The following is an 18,774-nucleotide window of genomic DNA, read 5'->3' on the forward strand; positions in this document are numbered from 1 at the left end:
TGTAAGTGCCTTTATGCCAGTAAATATATATATTTACATATATATATATATATATAGTAGGCCTACTTATACTTTACTTGCAAAATAATTTCATTTTATTTTATTTGATAAAATTCTGCTTCAACCAATTGTAAGAGTTTACATGACATTAGTGAATCAGCAGTACTACTACTACTACTACTACTAATAATAATAATACATCTGTTGCTACTTTTAATTTTGGTACTTTAAGTAAACTTAAAGCTAATTGGCTTACTCACTCACGTTCATTTGTGACTATTATTATTATTAGCTGTACTTACCACAGAAAAGGAACTGATTACTACATCCACCGCTGATCTTATATACTGATATTCTAATCAATAACCTGCAGAACAAAAAAGTTTTTCCACCAAGTTTTTTTGGAAGAAAAAAAAACAACTTTGCGCCCACGTACACTCTTGCGCGATGACGTCACCCCTGTAGTCTGTCCCTGCTTGTTGTGGCGTTCCGTTCCTCCGCACCCGCCGTCCCTCCGTGTTGCCGCTGGAGTTAGCTCGGAACTGGAGGAAGGTCTATCTGTCGTGACAGCCGGGGCCGGTCGTCCTCTTTAACTTTTCCTAGTCCGGGCCGTATCTGAAAGACGAGAGTGTTTTATCTGGGTTTTCGATGCATGGGAGTGCCCTGGGAGCGGCGACGGGAGAAGGTAGGTCTCGCCTGCTGCAGCTGCTGCTGCCGCCTCCTGCCGTCCGTTGGTCCGTCAGAGCTTTCAGTTCAGCCCCGGCGGCCCGACTACCGCATTGCCGCCGATAGAATAAATAATAACACCAAAAAAATTAAAAAAAAAAAAGACCGGTAGTGCAGGCCCCGGTAACTTTGTACCCTGCCAAACGTGAGGTGAATTCAACCCACGGTTATGTTTGTGTAACTTTGGCTGTGTGAACCGATGATTTTTTTTTCTGACTCCGCCAGAGCGACGATTGCCAGCGGCGCTGCGGCCACGGTGTGTCATACACGGGTGACTTCATACCTCGGTGTGTGTGTGTGTGTGTGTGTGTGTGTCTCTTTTAGAGCAGGCATGCCCATGCCTGTGGAAATTACAAAATATCTCAGTTTCACCCGGCTGCTCGAACACGTATGTTCCTCACAGAGCCACGCTGATGATGCACATTCAGCTCCAATGAATGACATTTCTGTAGGCCCGGTCCGCTCAGGTCCTCAAACCTGAACCAGTTACCACCAACACAGGTGCACATGTGACGAACGCTCACCCCCTTTTAGTTTACACGGCATGTCAGAGGCATGTTAAGATCGCCGACGGAGCGCGCACCATGTGTACACTGGATTAATCTGAAGTCTGAAGCATGTTAAAACATAAACAGACTGGCACGGGTTGTTTTAGCCGACGGCACAGAGGGATGACACACAGCCAACACCACGAAAGGATGCCAAGACTGTTCATAGCTTTGTTTAAAAAAATAATAATAATAAAAAAAACCGTCAAGAGCAATAAATATGGATTTTTGTAAAAACAAAATTTTTACAAAGCCATCTTTTGCATCTACCATCCTCTTTAAAAGGCTGGTCTTTGGTCTTAAAGCCTCATAGTGCAGCAACCGCAGCCTACATGTAGTTTTACCCACCCCTGCTGTGTTTTGTAACTCTGCTACATCAGGATGAGATGCTTGAGTCCTCAGGCCATGCTAATCTGTTATCACAGCCAGCTCACTGACTCCCATCCACCTCCCAACAGACCCAAAGGCTGGACTGGACCGAACTGGTCAGTGGCCACGATTGAGCTTGAGTTGAAGGATGGTGATGCTTTGTGTGAAGGTCACTTCTCTCATCCTCCTTCGGTATTAAAGCTAACCCAAGAATACCCTCGCGCAATTATGGATTCAGGGATAGGAAAAGGGTAAGAACAATCTACAGTCCTTCTATCTTTTCATTACTTATTATTTTGTGGCACGGACGTGCAACGCATTAAGCCCAGTGCCTCTCTGTATACGTTAGCAATACACTGGCAGCATATCACAATAGGTTGCCAGAAAGAAGCATTTAACTCAGGAACTGCCTTTTGTCAGTGGATATTGATTTGATATTTGAATGATGCCACACGTTATATCTTAATAGAGTTTCACTCCTTAATTATTAGGTTGTTTGTTTAGTTCCAAAACCAACACCGTCCACATGTTGAAGAGCCCTTCAGCAAGGCAGATCTACTCTGTTTGTGGGGAAATATAATCTGCTTTGCCAGCCAAATTTATGTCGTTTTTTTTCGGGCCTTTGTAGCTACAAACTAACTTTACTTCAATGTTATCTAAATTAGTTATACGTTATTATTTTTCAGGTATTTATTGTAACCATCTAACTAAATCTAACTTTTCCTTCCTTTAAATCTTCAGTCGTTCTGTCTTGCTAAAAAAAATAAATGAAAGTTGATCAATACTAATCGCTGGCCGAGCTTTCTCTGCAGAGAACACAGTTACTTTAAACTGGCAGCTTGTCTTTGCAGTAAAACTGCTCTGAGATGCAGCGTTATTAATGTTGGAAATGTTTAATCACAGCATTCTCAAATTAACTTGTAATTAACTTGGCAGGTTTGCCAGTAGATTTTGTGACTTGTTGAAGTGGACATTGTGATCAGCGTTATTATACAATTCATTTTGTGACCTACAGTTGTTTTGCAGGATTTGATAATTCATTATTTGGGTTTTGTTCACATTTACAGGTGTGCTCGTAAAAAAAAACAAAAAAAACATTCTTTTCTTCTTGTATCCTGTTTCCCTTTGATGTATCCTCCATTGTAGTGTACCTGCAATGGCCCAGGTTTCCCTCCGGGGATATTAACTTTCATCCGCACGAATCAAATCCCCTTTGAAATTAAAAAAACGTCCTCGATGCCTGCTGGCCAGGACTCTAACCGGTGTCTACTCGAAGTGTCTGTCAGACTTTATTAGCTCACATGCAGTTTTCAACATTCAGTTGATCCCTGTCCCTGCATCTCCGTATCTGTGCTGAATCAACAGTACATTTAGTGGATGGTTATATCTAACTGGCAGCAAGTGAAGGATTGTGCATTCACTCTGCCTGCTGTACCTGAACAGGGTTTTGGTTTTGATTAATGGACCCTTTGTAGCTTTCTTTAGCTTGATGTGTGTGTTGTGAATCAGCAATACAAGAGAAAAAAGTCAAAATGCCACTTTTGCCGTGCAGGTGCCGGCCAAAATTAGCAGACGCTGTATATTTCTGAAAGAGGAAGGTGTTGCAGGATGTTTGTTGCTCGAGGTCTCGTGCTGTGGCTTAGAGTTTGTGCCACCTTAGTGTCAAGGGAACTTTCATGTTATTCTAATTGAGTACAGGCCGGGCATTAGCTTGCTGTTTCTCCTGCACCTGCATTTTTGAATGATTATGTAATGAAGAAAAGCTCTGCTTACATGTCACAAGTACAATAATCATCAAAAATGTATCCGTCAGTGGAGCTTTGAGGAGGCCATTGGGAAGATGGGAGAAAATCAGAAAACCAGAAAAGGGCAGAGGAGTGAGGGAATGTCGCACCATCAAAGAACCAAGACAAAGCCAAGGAAAATGGAAAGATTGAGAGAGGCATGAAGGAAATAAAGGTCTTTGCAACTCTCCCCATGGGTGTATAGCAAGAGAGCCAGCTGGAAGTACATGTGAGAAGGAGGAGAAACAGCCAGGGGAGGAAGAAAGTAGATATAGATGAGAAGGATTCATTTTTCATCAGAGTAATGGTGTGGATGCAGACCCACACCGCCTACATTTAAAGGCATTTTTACAAATCAATATGGAGAAGAGAAAAGGCAGCATGTTTGAGAGAGATTAAAAACCCTGACTAAAAAAAAAGAAACAATTTGAGAACAAACGAGCATAAGAAGGAAACGGAAAGAATAAGATGACCAGCAGAGACTGAGGCTGGATAATACAGCTAAATGAAGACATGAACATAGTGGGAAGTATCTCAACGAGATCAATAGAATAACGGAAATCCCGGAACTATTTACTTATAATTATTACAGTATTTAAACATCTTGACAGTACAGATACAGTTCATTATGTCCATATTTGCTATTTGTTTTTCTCGAGCAAATTTATATATACATTTAAAAAAAAATTTTTAAAGAAAAGAACTGGGGTAGGGAAAAAAAAATGTGACAATGAGAAGACAATCAAGGTTAGTTTTACATTAAATCTTTAAAGTTTGAATTGCGCCTGTCAAGTTTTTCTTCTTTTTTTTTGCCAATAGCGATATATCTGTGAAAAATAGTATGAGCATATTATTGATTAAAGTTAAAGTTAAGCAGTTCTGAAAAAGGGGGGGGATTTAAATGCAGAATTTGAAAATATAGTCCTCCACCTGCAGCTTCCCCTTTCTATCTCTGTCCTAAGCCCCCAGAAATGAAAAATAATCTTTATATTAAAATAAGAATTGGCTGCGATCAACTGACATTTTTGTCGTGATATTGAAAATACATCCACTGAAGTTACACCATTTTGTGCAACAAATGATCCATGACAATTCATTCCCCCTTCTGCCCAGTAGTCATTTCAAATCAAGGCCTTAGCAGTGAAGTTAGACACGTGCCAGTAGTTCCACCTCTACTGACTGATGAAGCTGTTTGCTCACACATGCTGTCACACTGTCACAGCAGAGACTGAGTCGCAGCTTGAGGTGTTTTCTGGGTCCATTAGATCATAACCTCTCCCCCGCCGCTTCTTTGTTTTAGCACTTTATCTGTCTGACCATGAAAATCAGTCACCGATTGTGTCATTGTTCCCCGTCACGCAGAAAAGACCAAAAACAAAAAACTAAAAACGGACTCCCTTTAAGTCTTGGCTGTTTTCTGAAGGAATGACAAACAGCCGTGACTGCTCGCTGTTGCATAGCTACACGATCGTGTGTCCTCGCCCACGCACACACGCACACACACAGACGACAGCCAAGAATAATACCCCTCCACTTCCTGCCGGAGGAATCAATGCCATATTTGTTATAAACACGCAATCGGGTCACGTGTTTTATTTACATGTATGCGCTTATCCGGTGCTGATGGCCGCGCGCACACACTTGTAGTAAAGCTGTATGTATCCAAAACATACAGAACGTGCTTGAGCCAAATGCTGCCTGCACGAGTGTGTGTGTGTGTGTGTGTGTGTGTGTGTGTGTGTGTGTGTGTGTGTGTGTTACATATGTATGTGCTAAGGCTGCGTGTGTCAGCCTGAGTTTAAAGATGGCAGTGAGAGCCTCAGGAAGTCCAAGCTGTCAGCCTCCTCTGTTCTCATGTATACACCAAAACATGAGCAGCTTCAGCTTCAACCCGCTGCTACCTTTGGTGGATGAACACATTTAGATCAGACTGGTTGACTCTAGACTGGGCTGAAAATGAGAAAAACGTTAACAGTTTAATCACCTTATCTCACTGATGTAGGCTTATTATTGTGAGAACTTGTTTACCATTGCGCCTCCCTGTTCGGAGAAAGGAGACGCCGTGTACATCTGAACTGCCTGCCATGAACTCGGTCAGGCTGTTTGGGTGTTAATCTGTTTTTCTGTGTGTGTGTGTGTGTGTGTGTGTGTGTGTGTGTGTGTGTGTCGTCGTTGACCCCTCGCAGACAGTGCTGGTGGTCCTGACTGTTCAGCAGGATGAGTGAGGCGGAGGGCCAGTTCTACAGCGTTCAGGTGGGAGACTCCACCTTCACTGTTCTCAAGCGCTACGAGCAGCTCCGTGCCATCGGCTCCGGGGCCCAAGGCATCGTCTGGTGAGAGCCCGTTCTTTTATTAGCTTTTTGCCGATTGTGTAATCAGCCCCGGGTTTAGTTAATATTCTGAGTTCCTCACAATTAAATAGGCACGGCCGCTGTTGCCTAATTGGCCCTTTCATAGCCAACATTTTTGACTTCTTGCTGGAGGAGAAGCACAGGTGTGAATAATAAAGTGAGTCATTGCTGAATTGGTTTCGTCACTTTAGCTCCATGACCTGGTATTGCACATGCTGGCTCTGTATCACAATATCATGGTTTACTGGGACTCTCAAGTGGAGCTATTCCTGATGTTATTAGTAACACCTGCGATGTCCCTTCTATGACACGTTGAAATACCTGCTGGGAAAAGAACTATTATCACAAAATCACACATGCGGTGTTTTGTTTTTGCTCTTCATTGAAGCTATATGATGTTTACACTAAGAACAAATAATTGGAAATTGAAATGTTCGGAGAAAGGAGACGCTGTATGGTGGTGCAGTGGTGAGGACTGTCTGCTCACAGCAAGATGATTCTGAGTTTGAACTTCAGAAATATAAACATGTTTTAAAATGTTTTCACACATCAAAACCCCCGGTGGCTGCTAGTAGGGCTTTAGACTGAAGACTTTTTTTTTTTTTCTTATTGATTCCTCCTCTTTAGGGAATTGATTAAATGCACTTTTGCTTTGAGCAGCCTCTTTTTATGTTTAAAGTGAGAAGAGGAAAAAAAAAAAAAATCTTATGCCACTGTTTTCCCTACTTTAAAAGATAAATTACAACATGTGTTTTTTTTTTGTTGTTTTTTTTTCCCCTCCAGTTGATGGTAAATCAGACAAATGGTTCTCTCAGTGGGATGCATTTATTTTCTGCTTTGATAACCTTTGCCTCTCTCTGTTCCCTCCTCCATGTGTTGCGTGACCAGTTCTGCTTTAGATACAGTCCTTGGTATACCGGTGGCCGTGAAAAAGCTTTGTCGGCCCTTTCAGAACCAGACCCATGCTAAGCGGGCCTACAGGGAGCTGGTGCTACTCAAATGTGTCAACCACAAAAATGTAAGACTCACAATTTAATTCAAGACAGTTTTTTTCTGCCTGCTTGAAGATGTGTTGTACGTTGTTGTTGTTTTTATAGATAACGCTTAATAAGTCAGTTAAGGCAGTTATTAATGGCAATCAAATTGAATTCAACGTTTTAAAAATTGGATCCCTCTGTTGTGATTCGAGGAAACTGACTGGCAGCCAAAGCACAAAGCACTTCAATTATCTCCTAATCCGAAACAATGTACAAACTTGAGAAAAGAGAGAAGAGGGTCAGCTGCCTGCACTGCTGATAAAGTTTCGTACTCGGAGCGAGAGAATCCTAACGAACCCTCTGCCCTCAGTTGGCTCGCTCTCCACCGTGAAGTGGATGTAGATGGGAGAGTAACAGAGTGGACTAATGGGCTGTCTCTCTGCTTGCAGATCATCCGTCTGATCAATGTTTTTACGCCTCAGAAGTCCTTGGAGGAATTCCAAGACCTGTGAGTGGCAGTGGAGTGTTTTTATGACTGTAACAATCAACTCTTTGCTTTGCTTTTCCGTCAGGATTCAGAGGTTTTAGCTGAAGTGTTTTGTTTCTTTGTTTGCTTAACTAACATCCCCCTATTTACATATCAGCCTCCTCTGCTGCTCTGCTCTGCTCTTATATTTTTTTTCTACTTTCCTTTCTTTTGTCTCTGATCCTTTGTTTGCTTCTTGACTACCTTTTCTTCCTTTTTCAGTGTATTTATTCCTATTATCTTCTTCCCTGCACTTGTAGCTCATAATCTACTGAAATACAATCTCCATTTCACCTTTTTCATGACCTTCTCCCTGCTCAGGTATCTGGTGATGGAGCTGATGGATGCCAGCCTATGCCAGGTGATCCACATGGACTTGGACCACGAAAGGATGTCCTACCTGCTCTACCAGATCCTGTGTGGGATCAGGCACCTGCACTCTGTTGGCATCATCCACAGGGTAAGTACCCTGTACTGAGGCAGACAATACAATTTTTACACCCTGCATAAATATCTTAAAGAGTCACTTAAATGGTCTCGCTGGTTGAAAATGTGTTGTGTCACTGCAGGGTTTGGAGGCGTATTTATTAGTATGTGAAAAAGGTGACATTAGAAATGTTGTGCTTCTAATTTTGGGAGTTTAGCTTGAGCAAAAGAGCATTTCTATGATTTTAAAATGACATTGGTAACTTTTGAAGGTAATGGTAAATGCCCTCTAAAATGACTGGATTAATCTTAAACTAATCATCCTCCATCTCCTGTTTCTATAGAAACAAATAGCTCAAGTTGAATGTTTTTCACATATTACTTTGCAGAATTTCATGTATTTCTTTCCCTTCAGGACCTGAAGCCCAGTAACATTGTGGTGAAGTCAGATTGCACTCTGAAGATCTTGGACTTTGGCCTGGCGAGGACGGCCTGCACGAACTTCATGATGACCCCCTACGTGGTGACCAGATACTACCGCGCCCCGGAGGTCATTCTGGGCATGAAGTATAAGGAGAATGGTGAGTGTAACCAAGCATCTGACTTGTAATGGTAGATTTAAAGAATGTATTTCTCTGAAACATGAATAGGATCTGACAGAAAGATGAAACATTATAGCTTTACTGCTAAGACCACATTGGCATACAACACTGCTCCGTCCCATTACAATTATTTCGTAATTTAGCATGAACAAAGGGGGACTGTGATTGTTTGATGTGACTATATATGTCCATGTAATACCGTCATGTGTTGATAGGAAGGAAATGATGAACAGATCAGGATTCATAAATTCTGCCTCTTCCCTGGAACTCTTCATGCTCTTGAGGTTTTTGTCCTTTTTGAGCAATTGTTGATTCTGTTTTGTTTTGTTTTGTTTTTTTCTAATTGAATGCTTCATTAACATATGTTAACTCTGGTTCCCTGTGGAACCTGGTACAGTATAACGAAGAACCATCGATACAGATTAATATTGACTTTAGATTTAGAAACAGTACTATGATCACATGTTTTCTCCAACAGACTCAGTTGCAGTATTTGAATGAGCAAAGAAGCTGAACAGATGGTGCAACCTTGTTGTTGCCTACAGTACACAATCGCAAGTCTCTGATCCAGTTGTGCTCTTGCTGGTTTCAAGTTTAGCTTTATTAGCGTTTGACGACTCCAATGAATGTATTTACTATGCCGCTACTTTGCTGCAGTGGACCTGTGGTCAGTTGGCTGCATAATGGCTGAAATGATCTCTCACAAAGTCCTCTTCCCCGGAAAGGACTGTATCCTTCCTTGTTTGTCTCCCTCAACTTACCAGCTGTTTTCTCTAAGCTGTAGCTGAAGACACTGAGATGCCGTTTATTCAGGTCATTAAAACGCATCCAAGAGAGGGAAACAAAAGTTTAACAAATATGAATCCTTTATTTCAGAGTGTCCTCCACATAGGACCATGTAAGTGTGCAATATATCCACTGCAGTCGAGCCAAAGTAACAAAGTAACCAAAAGAGAGAGTCTGGTAATTCAAATCCTTCCTGAACTAGCTTAACTACGAGGCGGTTGATTAAACATGAACCGTCACATTCGGTTAGGATTACCAACCAGGAAAGACCAATCAGGCTTTTCTGTGACTTTGCTTAAATATGAAACTCCTTTTTGCCAAGTTAAGAGTGTCTAATCTGTTAAAGCAGACACAATATAATAGCGTAACCTGTGCAGTGTTTATGATTTATGTAACGTTTGTGTGGACTTGGCCTTGAGTTTTCTGTAGAGACTTTATTGGCGAGAGAGAGAGAGAGAGAGATGGCTTTTAGTTCCAGTGAACCAGAGGGAAGAGAGACGTTAATGGCTATTTGCCACTTATAAACACTCTCAAGCAAACAGTCAACTTGGGGAGAGAGAGAAAGAGAGAGAGAGAGAGAGGGACACTAACTATGTCCTCCTCTGCTAAGCGCGTGCACACTCACGCAGGGAAAGTGAGGGAGAGAGCAACAGCTGTGTAAACCGATAAGCAGAGCTGAGGAGAATGGCCTGGAAGGCTGCAACTGGTTCCCGAGCCAGAGAGTGAAAAGGAGGCCTAGCTGAAGATGAATATGATGAAAGCATCAGGCCGTGGTGCAGCATGAGAGAGAAAGAGAGCTAGTGTTTTGCATTTCAATGTTTGTCATTTGCAGTTAAACCACGGAGCATGTTGGTCATCTGTGCAGCCATGTCATTTTACTGTCCCTCTGGTGTGTTTTATATCGTCGATGTTATGTGATCATTTTTATTTAATATCTTTTTTGTGTGTGTGTGTGTGTGTGTGTGTGTGTGTGTGTGTGTGTGTGTGTGTGTGTGTGTGTGTGTTTGCTTGTGTGTTCTCTGTTCCCAGTGGACATCTGGTCAGTGGGGTGTATCATGGGAGAGATGGTAAAGGGCAGCGTCATCTTCCAGGGCACCGATCGTATCCTTCACCTGCTCTCATCGTCTCTTTGCCACTTCTTGTCCCTCTTCTTTCATCTTTCATCCTCCACGAAGTTCCTCGTCTTACGGTTATCCTCGCACACTTCGTGTTACCCCCTATTAACATTATCTGTTGAATAGATCCACCACAGATTTACAGCAGACCTAAGTTTAGACAAAGATCTTGTGTGATCACTGTCCTCTTCAATCGTTATTAATCTGTATTCTTGTTGTTCAGTTACTTTTAATCTCCTTAATTGATAGAAAGAATCAAATCGAAGTGATTGAAATCATTTGCATTTATATTGTCTGTGTCTCTGTTTCTAATGGATTTGGTCACTTCACTCACCACACTACCAGCTTCAGTTGCGCTGTACATTCACAGCCAAGTAGCTGAGAGCGGATGCATTGCGCAAGTGTGATTCCAGGTTAGATTGCTTTTCATCCTGGGAGGTAATTTACCTTCTACATTTGTAAGCCAGCAGGTCGTTTATATCTGTATTTTTAGCTATGTTAAAATGGTGTCAGGGATTGTAATGTCACTCTGTTGTTCGGTTTGTTCGGGCCACCACATTAGACTAGACTAAAATATCTCAGCGTCCACTCGGTGGTCTGACACAGAATTTAAACAATGGGCCCTTCAGTACTGACTTCACATATCTACTGACTTTTCTTTTTTGCGCCACCTCGTAGTTGTGAGGACACCTACAGATGGATTGGCATTGAATTCAGTACACAAATTCAGGTTTCCCTGAGTATTACCAACTGTAATAGCTGGTAATACTCTGATTCAAAGCACCGTCGCCGGGTCTGCACTTAAATTTGTCCTATTGTCAGGTTCAAGAACAAATATCTTTCCCGTTAAACTCAGCTGTACTTTTTGTGCTAATAAGATGGTGAACATGGTAAATATTAAACTTGCTTCACGTCAGCTTGTTGTGAGCATGCTGGTACTAGCATTTACAGTTGCTCGAAGCACCACTGTGCCTGTTAGCCCCACAAAGCTGTTAGTATGAATGTAGACTTGGTCTTGTTTTGCTGTTTTCTGCACTGAATGTTGTGGATATTTATTCATGTTATACAAAATGCATTCATTTCATGTACTCACTTGATTCTGGGCCTTTTCATATGTTCCTGTCTTTTGCTTACACAATGAATTAATGCCCCATAATGCAACTGGATTTTTCCATAACAAGTGTGTTGTTTAGACATCGATCAGTGGAATAAGGTGATTGAGGTTCTTGGCACACCCAGTTTGGAGTTCATGAACCGACTGATGGAGACCGTGAGGAACTATGTGATGAATAAGCCACAGTATCCTGGCGTCAGCTTCGCCGACCTCTTCCCGGACTGGGCATTTCCTTCTGACTCAGAACATGACAAATTGAAAAGTAAGAACCTTTAGACACTAAATGAAACTTAAACTTCATTTTAAAGGCATGTAGTTAAAGTGTGATACCATAAATACCTTGAAATATTGCCAAATTATTTTTTTTTACTCTCTTTAGGACTGCCTTAATGTACAGATTTGAATAAAAAAAAAAAAAGAGGCATTTGTCTGCAGTGTATTGACATAACAAGACATTTCCCTATAAAAGTACAGACACACAAAAGCTGAGAACTCCTTATACAACCAGCTCACAGAATGACCACGCAAGTCAAAGAGGTTCTGCCCTAATCTATGACATTTAGAGCTAAAGATCACATCACTGAAACAAAAGAACAAATCTTGACGTTGCCAGGGATGTTACGCAACACCGCGATTCAGTTATCATGAAGACCACTTAAAAATAAATGATGTCAGAGTGTAGGCCTGTTTCCATAGTGACACTGCCCTTCCTGTGTTGCCATAACAGCGGGTCAAGCACGGGACTTGCTTTCCAAAATGCTGGTCATCGATCCTGAATGCCGCATCTCTGTAGAAGAGGCCCTCAACCACCCCTACATTCACGTGTGGTACGACCCTGCAGAGGCAGACGCGGTGAGGAAGCTGGTCCATTCAAGTGGCGGTACACTTAATCAGAGCAGTGGCTACTTGTGACTTTGCCCTGATATATGCATTTCCTTTTGTTCCACAGCCTCCTCCCCAGATTTCAGATAAGCAGCTGGAGGAGAGAGAGCACACCATCGAGCAATGGAAAGGTAGGACACACTGCCCTCTAGGGAAACAAAAGTAGCAAAGCACTGTAGCTCACAGCTGCATTTTAAGTACAATCGTACAGGAACCTTGTTTTAGAATCACATTTCTACCATGTCTAGTTGTGGATAGACGGTGAAAAGTCGTCTTTATTCGTTGTGACTTTTCGCATGAAAGTCCAGACACCAGTACAGGAAGTTTGTTTGTGCTGAACACTGATAGAGTGTACCTGAGAAATAGAGCTGCTTAATCCTTACAGGCATTAATGTAAATGAATTCAACAACCTAAAAATAAAAAAACAAACTCTGTGATTCATTCTGTGTTCAGTTGTGGCAGAACGAGAGAGACAGGTCAGTTACCAATGCAACAAGCTGTTTTAATGTTGATCTGTGGAGGTTACAAATGCACCATAATCATTATTTTATCAACAAAAATGTTTCCTCATTTACAGTTACTGAAGCTTTTCAACGTTATCATAAAATTAAAAAAAAAAAAATTAAAAAACATGCCACTGGAAGTTACAAGGTTTATGGGAAATGTGTTGTTATCATGGCAATTAGGCTAAAAATCATCTCACTTTCCTGTGTCATTTTGAACATACAATATGTGTTGAATTACATTTGTAAGAGAAATGCAGTGTTTTTGTGCATTTCTGTAAGTTCAGAAAATAAAAAAGAGATGAGAACTAAAACATTTACAGTGATTGCATTAGAAAAAAAAGATCTAAATAAAAAGAAATCACTTTATTTTTCCGCGACTTGTAATATTTCTGAGTTCCTGCAATTTGACCACGTAATAATTCCAATACAACGTTGCAAATTTCATCGCAATTTTTTTAGAAAAGCCACCGCAAAGTCAAGCGTTATTGATCGCAACAGTCACAAAATAACTCCTGGAGGTACAGAGCAATTGATGACATTTTGATGAAGAGCGGATGGCAGAACCACCGAGGTAAATATTGTCATAGAAGCTCCAACCATTCTGCACTTAAGGCTTCACTCCGAGCTCACACTGATGCCACCTAACGTTTCTGTCCGCAGAACTTATTTATGAAGAGGTGATTGACTGGGAAGAGAGGAACAAGAATGGTCTGATGAAAGAAGATTGCTCAGGTACGTACATGCACCATATTTATTCATTATCAGCTAGATTGTCAGGAGAAGACATGTATCCTGAAATCTGCCCTTGTGGTCACTTCTGTCCCACTAAAAATGTACCAGAAATGCACTGCATTAGGTCTAAATATTGCTCTTGACTACAGAAGCACCTAAACTTTTTTATTGTCTCGCTCATTCCATTGTGTATGTCCTGAATCAGATGCCGTGTCAGGTTCAGCCTCTCAGTCCTCCTCAGCCAACGACATCTCGTCCATGTCCACGGAGCACACCCTGGCCTCGGACACAGACAGCAGCAGCATTGACACACTGACAGGACCGCTGGACGAGAGTCAGTGAACGCAGTCCATTACCACGTGTCCATCATTCTGCCTGCCTCAGTCCTCCTTCCCATTTACAATATCCAAATATCAATCAAAACATCACCTGCCTTTTAATTTTTTTACCCCCTCATTACCTCCTTTTTATTTTTTTGTTGTGTTTTCTTCTGTCCTCTTTAACCTTATGAAACAGGTCTATTTTTCTATTTTCTTTCCCCCCCCCCGGGTTTTGGTGGATCTTGTTGATCTTCTTCAAACTTTATTCGGGACTGCTGCCTAGAGGTCAAAGCTATCTGTGCTGTCTGTTGTGTCAAAAGGCTTATCTTTCCCTTCTTGGTGGATGTTTAACTTGATCATGTACATGTGGTGTATGCATCCATATTGATTTACAGGTTACCAGGAGTAGGTGGGGGATTGTTGTTTGTTCTGTATGCCTGTATTTGAATAGTTTTATTTTTTTGGAAAGCATTAAGTTTAGACCAGAGTTTATTGTCGTCAAATTAGAGCAGAAACACACGAAACATAGACCACAGCTGCTAGCTGCTCTCATGCATGTTACGCCAAAAAGAACAAAAGCTTACCATCAATTGATCGCATCAACTATCTGATGTTCATCTGATGATCTTAAGTTGGATCGTATGTTTAGCACGCTCAAAGTAGTGCAGATCTCCGCTGTGGTGCTTTCTGCAAATTAGGTTTTTTTTTATCAATTGGCTTGAGTGATGTGGATTTTGAGCTTATACTCCTGACAGCTAGGGGGAGCTGTGGTTGCAGTGTTACAGTTTTTATTTCCTGATATAATGTACTGTATGAAAAGATGTCAACATGTGACACTCCTAGTGGCTATAGACCCTTTCATTACAAATAGATAAGGTGTGCTTGTTTTTTATTAAGAAATTCAACATATCTGTAGCGTTATATTAATATTGCAGTCACCCCTATTTGACCTAAGGTACTGACTATCAATGTGTATATTAAAAGTAGATCATAATCCAGTAAATCTGGAAGAGGCAAAAAGATTCATGTATTTATTTTTTTTGAGTTCTTGCAAAATGTTGCACACAACCACAGTGAAGCCCATGGAAATTAAGCCTCGTCAACACATTTCACTGTCAAACAAAAGTGAGGGCTGCTCCTTTTCTAAACCATTCCATCAGTGCTAGAAACGTTACAAATCAATAATGACATCAGACAACATGTAGGACACATATAAAGGCAGTAAAACACAGAAATGGTGTTTAACGTGCATGAAGGCGTGACGCCTATAAGATACCGTAGTTCTTGTCATAAAGAGAAATCCGTTCAGGTCCGTCGTTTTACTTACAGTACCTCGATGTTCTTGGTTCTGAAAGCTTGTTGTATTTTTTTTTTTTGCCTCGTAAGCCTGTATGCGTTATCAAACTGTAATGTGCAGCACTCTTCCTTTTAAATCTCCTCTAAATTGTCCCGAAAGACAGGCTGCAGAGGAAAAGTCTACAGAGAACGTTTGCTCAGCAACAAAACAGCAGACATGTGGTGGTTGAAAATGTGAATGAGACTGTGGAGTCCTGAATCAGAATCTGGTCCATTCAAGTCGAGATTGAAACGTCATGATGAACCCCGGAAATGGACTGCGGCGCTGCTTTTTTGCATAACTGATTGCACAGTGTGACGGACATGCAGAAATATGACACTACGGATTCACTGAGGACTTTTATGCACGGTGTTGTACACATCCATGACCTTATTCTTTCAGTCATGCCTTAAACAACCTGACGAGTGGCCAAATCGCTCTCTAAAATCTTAGCAGATAAAGACTGAGCACCAACGTGCTCAGAACATCTTGTGTATTTATCATGTTTCCAAAAAAAACCAAACAGCACCATTGTAAACACTGTAAATCTCACAGTTTGTTTCTCCTTTTATTTCCAGAGATGTCCTATGTGATTGCAATGACCACAATATTATCACTTGGCCAACATCTTTTGCTCATACTCAGCTAATAAAGTGGACATCAGTGATTTTTTTTTTTCTTTTTCTTTCATTGACTTTGTTTTGTGGAGTTCTCAGATTCTTTACGAGAAAATAACTTTGCATAGCTGTAACCTTTCCCAGATATGAAAGAACATTTTCGACATCATGACGTGAAAAACTATAAACGACCCTAGCTAGAGTTTAAAGACTTCTGGTGCTTTTCTACCCTTCGCACACACACTGTTCATATCATCAAACCCCATTCACGTAATCTTTCTCAAAAGCTCTTGACGATGTGTTCTGTCTTCTTTGCCTCGTTGTTGAGCTCTCCGAAGGTGTCAAAGAACTGCTCCATCTCCCTCTGAAGCGTCGCGTTGCGCAGCTCAGCGGCGGTCCGACCCCTTTCAGACTCCACGATCTTAGCCTGGACAACCTGGTACCAGTGCCTCTGCTGCGCGAGGTTCGTCTTCAGACGAATTACCTCCACCTGCAGCTCTTCATTTCTCTGCTCTAGGCTGAAGACGTGACGGGGGAGGAAGGGAGGACGACAACATTATTAATTTACTGGGTCTATGTGAAAGGCTGAGAGCTGGGTTGAACTATTGCACCAATGAGGGGGAGAGGATCGTGGATTTGTGAGTGAAACTGCAGTAGTTTCTTTTTTTTTGTAGTTTTAATTCTGCCTGATGTACTTAGAAAGTCAAAAGGTGGATAAGACAGTTAAGCTGTAGGATTCAATCTGTCTCCTTGTCAAGCTGAAATAATTGTCGTACCGTCTTGTCCTTGCCAACGAGTACAAATGCATGACCTTACACTGAGACTTGCTCTATCTATATCAGTAATAAATGAGGTATGTGTTGTGTCTAGGTCAGCAGCATGGCCCCTTAAATTAGCTCTCTTTCCAGTGTCATGAGCTGTTTTTCTATATGCCAACCACACAGGGCTGCTTTTTTTTTTTTTACACCAACCAGCTGTTTACTTGTACAAAACTGGACTCTTTTAGCTTGCTGGTGAAAAAACACATAGACAGAACAAATACGTCCATTTCCACTCTAGACTTAAAACACAAAGCTACATAGTTGTTGTTTTTTATTACTTAATACAACCAATATTTGCATCATAGTGCAGCATGGGAGACTAGTGTGAAACTTTAAAGGAATTTAATCAGAGCTTGGTGTTCTGTGAACCAAACAGGATACAGGGTGAAGCCAGAAGTCAACCAAGGAAACAAAACAGCATAGCTGAGTGGACACACACACACACACACACACACACACACACACACACACACACACACACACACACACACACACACACACACACACACACTTTCTTAGCCTGGGAACACTGTTACCCTTCACTGAAAATACACCACAGGCTGGAAAAATTCTCCTACTTAAGTCAGTGAACTGAAAGTGTAATATTGCAGCAGAGAGCACAAGCACAGTCTATTTGAGACATTTTGTGTCTCTTTTACGTGGTGTGATTAATCTCGTTATGTAATTACGTGTACTGTGTGGTTGTAGATAGAAATGCAAGACAAAACAAAATTACCTGATTATCCGGGCGTCGTACTCCTCCCTCTGCCTGACTATCTGCTGCTGGAGGCTGGTGAGGAGGCTGCGAAGCGCACTGGCAGAGGGGTCAGCCAGGGGTACTGGAGGGGGCACCCTGGGAGACCATGTTGGCTGCTTCGGTTGCTGGGCATGAGCGGGTTGCCACGCGGCCTGGCACACAGTTGGGCCTAGCTGAGGGGAACTTGCTGTGCGCTGTTGAGGAGATGACATCGAGAGCTGGGGATGCAGCATCGGGTCCCCCTGCATGAATCCACAGGATCCTGAGTCCGGCTCTGACTCCTGTTCATGCTCCTTGTCTTGGTTTGGATTCTGGTCCTGGTTGCTAGAAGAACTTTTAGCAAGGATGATCTCACAAGAAGACCAGGGGCTTATCTCTTCACTCGCACTGTCACCCTCCATCAGTCCATGCATCTGTTCTGAGGCTCCTGCTTGGTACATCTGCTCCTGCAAGTGTTCCTGCAGGCTAGTTTCCATGCCAAAGACCTCCTGGAGGCTGTCGGTTGTTGCAGCGTCAGGGAGGTTATCATACAGAGACAGAGCACTCCGGTGCTCCTCACTCTGTGACGGGCTGGGACTTTGGTTTACATTAGCTCTGTCCTCTACTCCCCAGATACATCCTTGCTCCCCTCCTCTCCCTCCTCCTCTTGCTCTGTTTGTGCCTGGGCCCAGCTCTGCTTCCCAGGCCTGTCTTCCCAGGCCTCCTCCCCAGCTGCAGTCGCTATGATCTGGCCATGGGCCAGGTCCTCTTCTCCCACTGACCACTGTCTGAGGCTCAGCCACAGTTGGGGTCAGACCAGGCAGAGGGCTGCAGGGGCCAGGGAGTCTGGTTACAGCAGGGAACACAACCCTAATCTCCATTTCCTTTAGCCTGGCCCTCTCTTGCTGCGCAAAAGGTGGGCAGTTGTCGTACAGGGGATCCGGGGAGCAGGAGCTGGCTGTGGTGGGGGTCTCAGTAGGAAGACAGTGCAGCTCCATGGTCCAAGCAGGCACATGGGGGTGCTGAGAGCCTCAGATATCTGCCCCCCCCCCCCCTTTTCTGTCTGCTGTAATTTGGGATTAAAGGCTTGCACTGTGTCTTTGTGAGCGTAGTATGGAGCTTCCCCCCTTGCCAGGTGCTGATATGTCGTTGGGAGAGGAAGGTGTAGGAGCCCTCCTCCCCTTTGGCTGGCTCTCTACTGTGCCTTTGACAGTACTGCCTAATGGCAGGCAGGTTATAATGTGGGTGTAGCCAATATGTGTGCAAGTCTTTAAGCAGGACTGACATCAGCTGTTACTTTAGCACAGCTTCTGGGGGAGGGACCAGGGTGTAATATAGTCAGTCTCATTCCTAAAGACAGTCACACATAAATGGAACCACAGAAATAGATGGTGGCTGTGGGCAAAAGTGTGAAACACACAATGAAAGCCATAATCTGCACACACTATTTGTGCAATAAAAACAGACAAGGCCACCAGATTAAATTTCTGATTTTTAAA

General features: G+C 42.5%; 2 protein-coding genes across 4 annotated transcripts; one reads left to right on the forward strand and one right to left on the reverse strand.

The window, feature by feature from the left end:
- Positions 1 to 478: 478 nt before the first annotated feature.
- Positions 479 to 15,920, forward strand: mapk9 (mitogen-activated protein kinase 9). 3 transcript variants are annotated; one of them, XM_069170492.1, is made up of 13 exons: positions 479 to 685; positions 952 to 1,013; positions 5,614 to 5,760; positions 6,667 to 6,796; positions 7,205 to 7,263; positions 7,603 to 7,741; positions 8,123 to 8,288; positions 10,125 to 10,196; positions 11,404 to 11,586; positions 12,052 to 12,176; positions 12,274 to 12,337; positions 13,374 to 13,445; positions 13,651 to 15,920. In XM_069170492.1, the coding sequence occupies exons 3-13, from the start codon at positions 5,645 to 5,647 to the stop codon at positions 13,785 to 13,787; spliced, it is 1,263 nt and encodes a 420-aa protein (XP_069026593.1). In that variant the 5' UTR covers positions 479 to 685; positions 952 to 1,013; positions 5,614 to 5,644; the 3' UTR covers positions 13,788 to 15,920. The 3 variants fall into 3 exon arrangements, with proteins under 3 accessions (XP_069026593.1, XP_069026594.1, XP_069026592.1); XM_069170493.1 differs by lacking the exons at positions 952 to 1,013; positions 10,125 to 10,196 and adding an exon at positions 8,967 to 9,038; XM_069170491.1 differs by lacking the exon at positions 952 to 1,013.
- LOC138211007 (uncharacterized) lies at positions 13,985 to 18,489 on the reverse strand. Its single transcript, XM_069170494.1, has 2 exons — positions 17,276 to 18,489; positions 13,985 to 16,236 (listed from the first exon to the last, which is right to left on the reverse strand). The coding sequence occupies exons 1-2, from the start codon at positions 18,271 to 18,273 to the stop codon at positions 15,999 to 16,001; spliced, it is 1,236 nt and encodes a 411-aa protein (XP_069026595.1). The 5' UTR covers positions 18,274 to 18,489; the 3' UTR covers positions 13,985 to 15,998.
- Between the last annotated feature and the right edge of the window lie 285 nt (positions 18,490 to 18,774).

The sequence above is a fragment of the Embiotoca jacksoni genome, unplaced genomic scaffold, assembly GCF_022577435.1.
Source record: "Embiotoca jacksoni isolate LCO1_2020_lvr unplaced genomic scaffold, fEmbJac1.0.p SCAF_5, whole genome shotgun sequence".
In the NCBI taxonomy this organism is placed as follows: Eukaryota; Metazoa; Chordata; class Actinopteri; family Embiotocidae; genus Embiotoca; species Embiotoca jacksoni.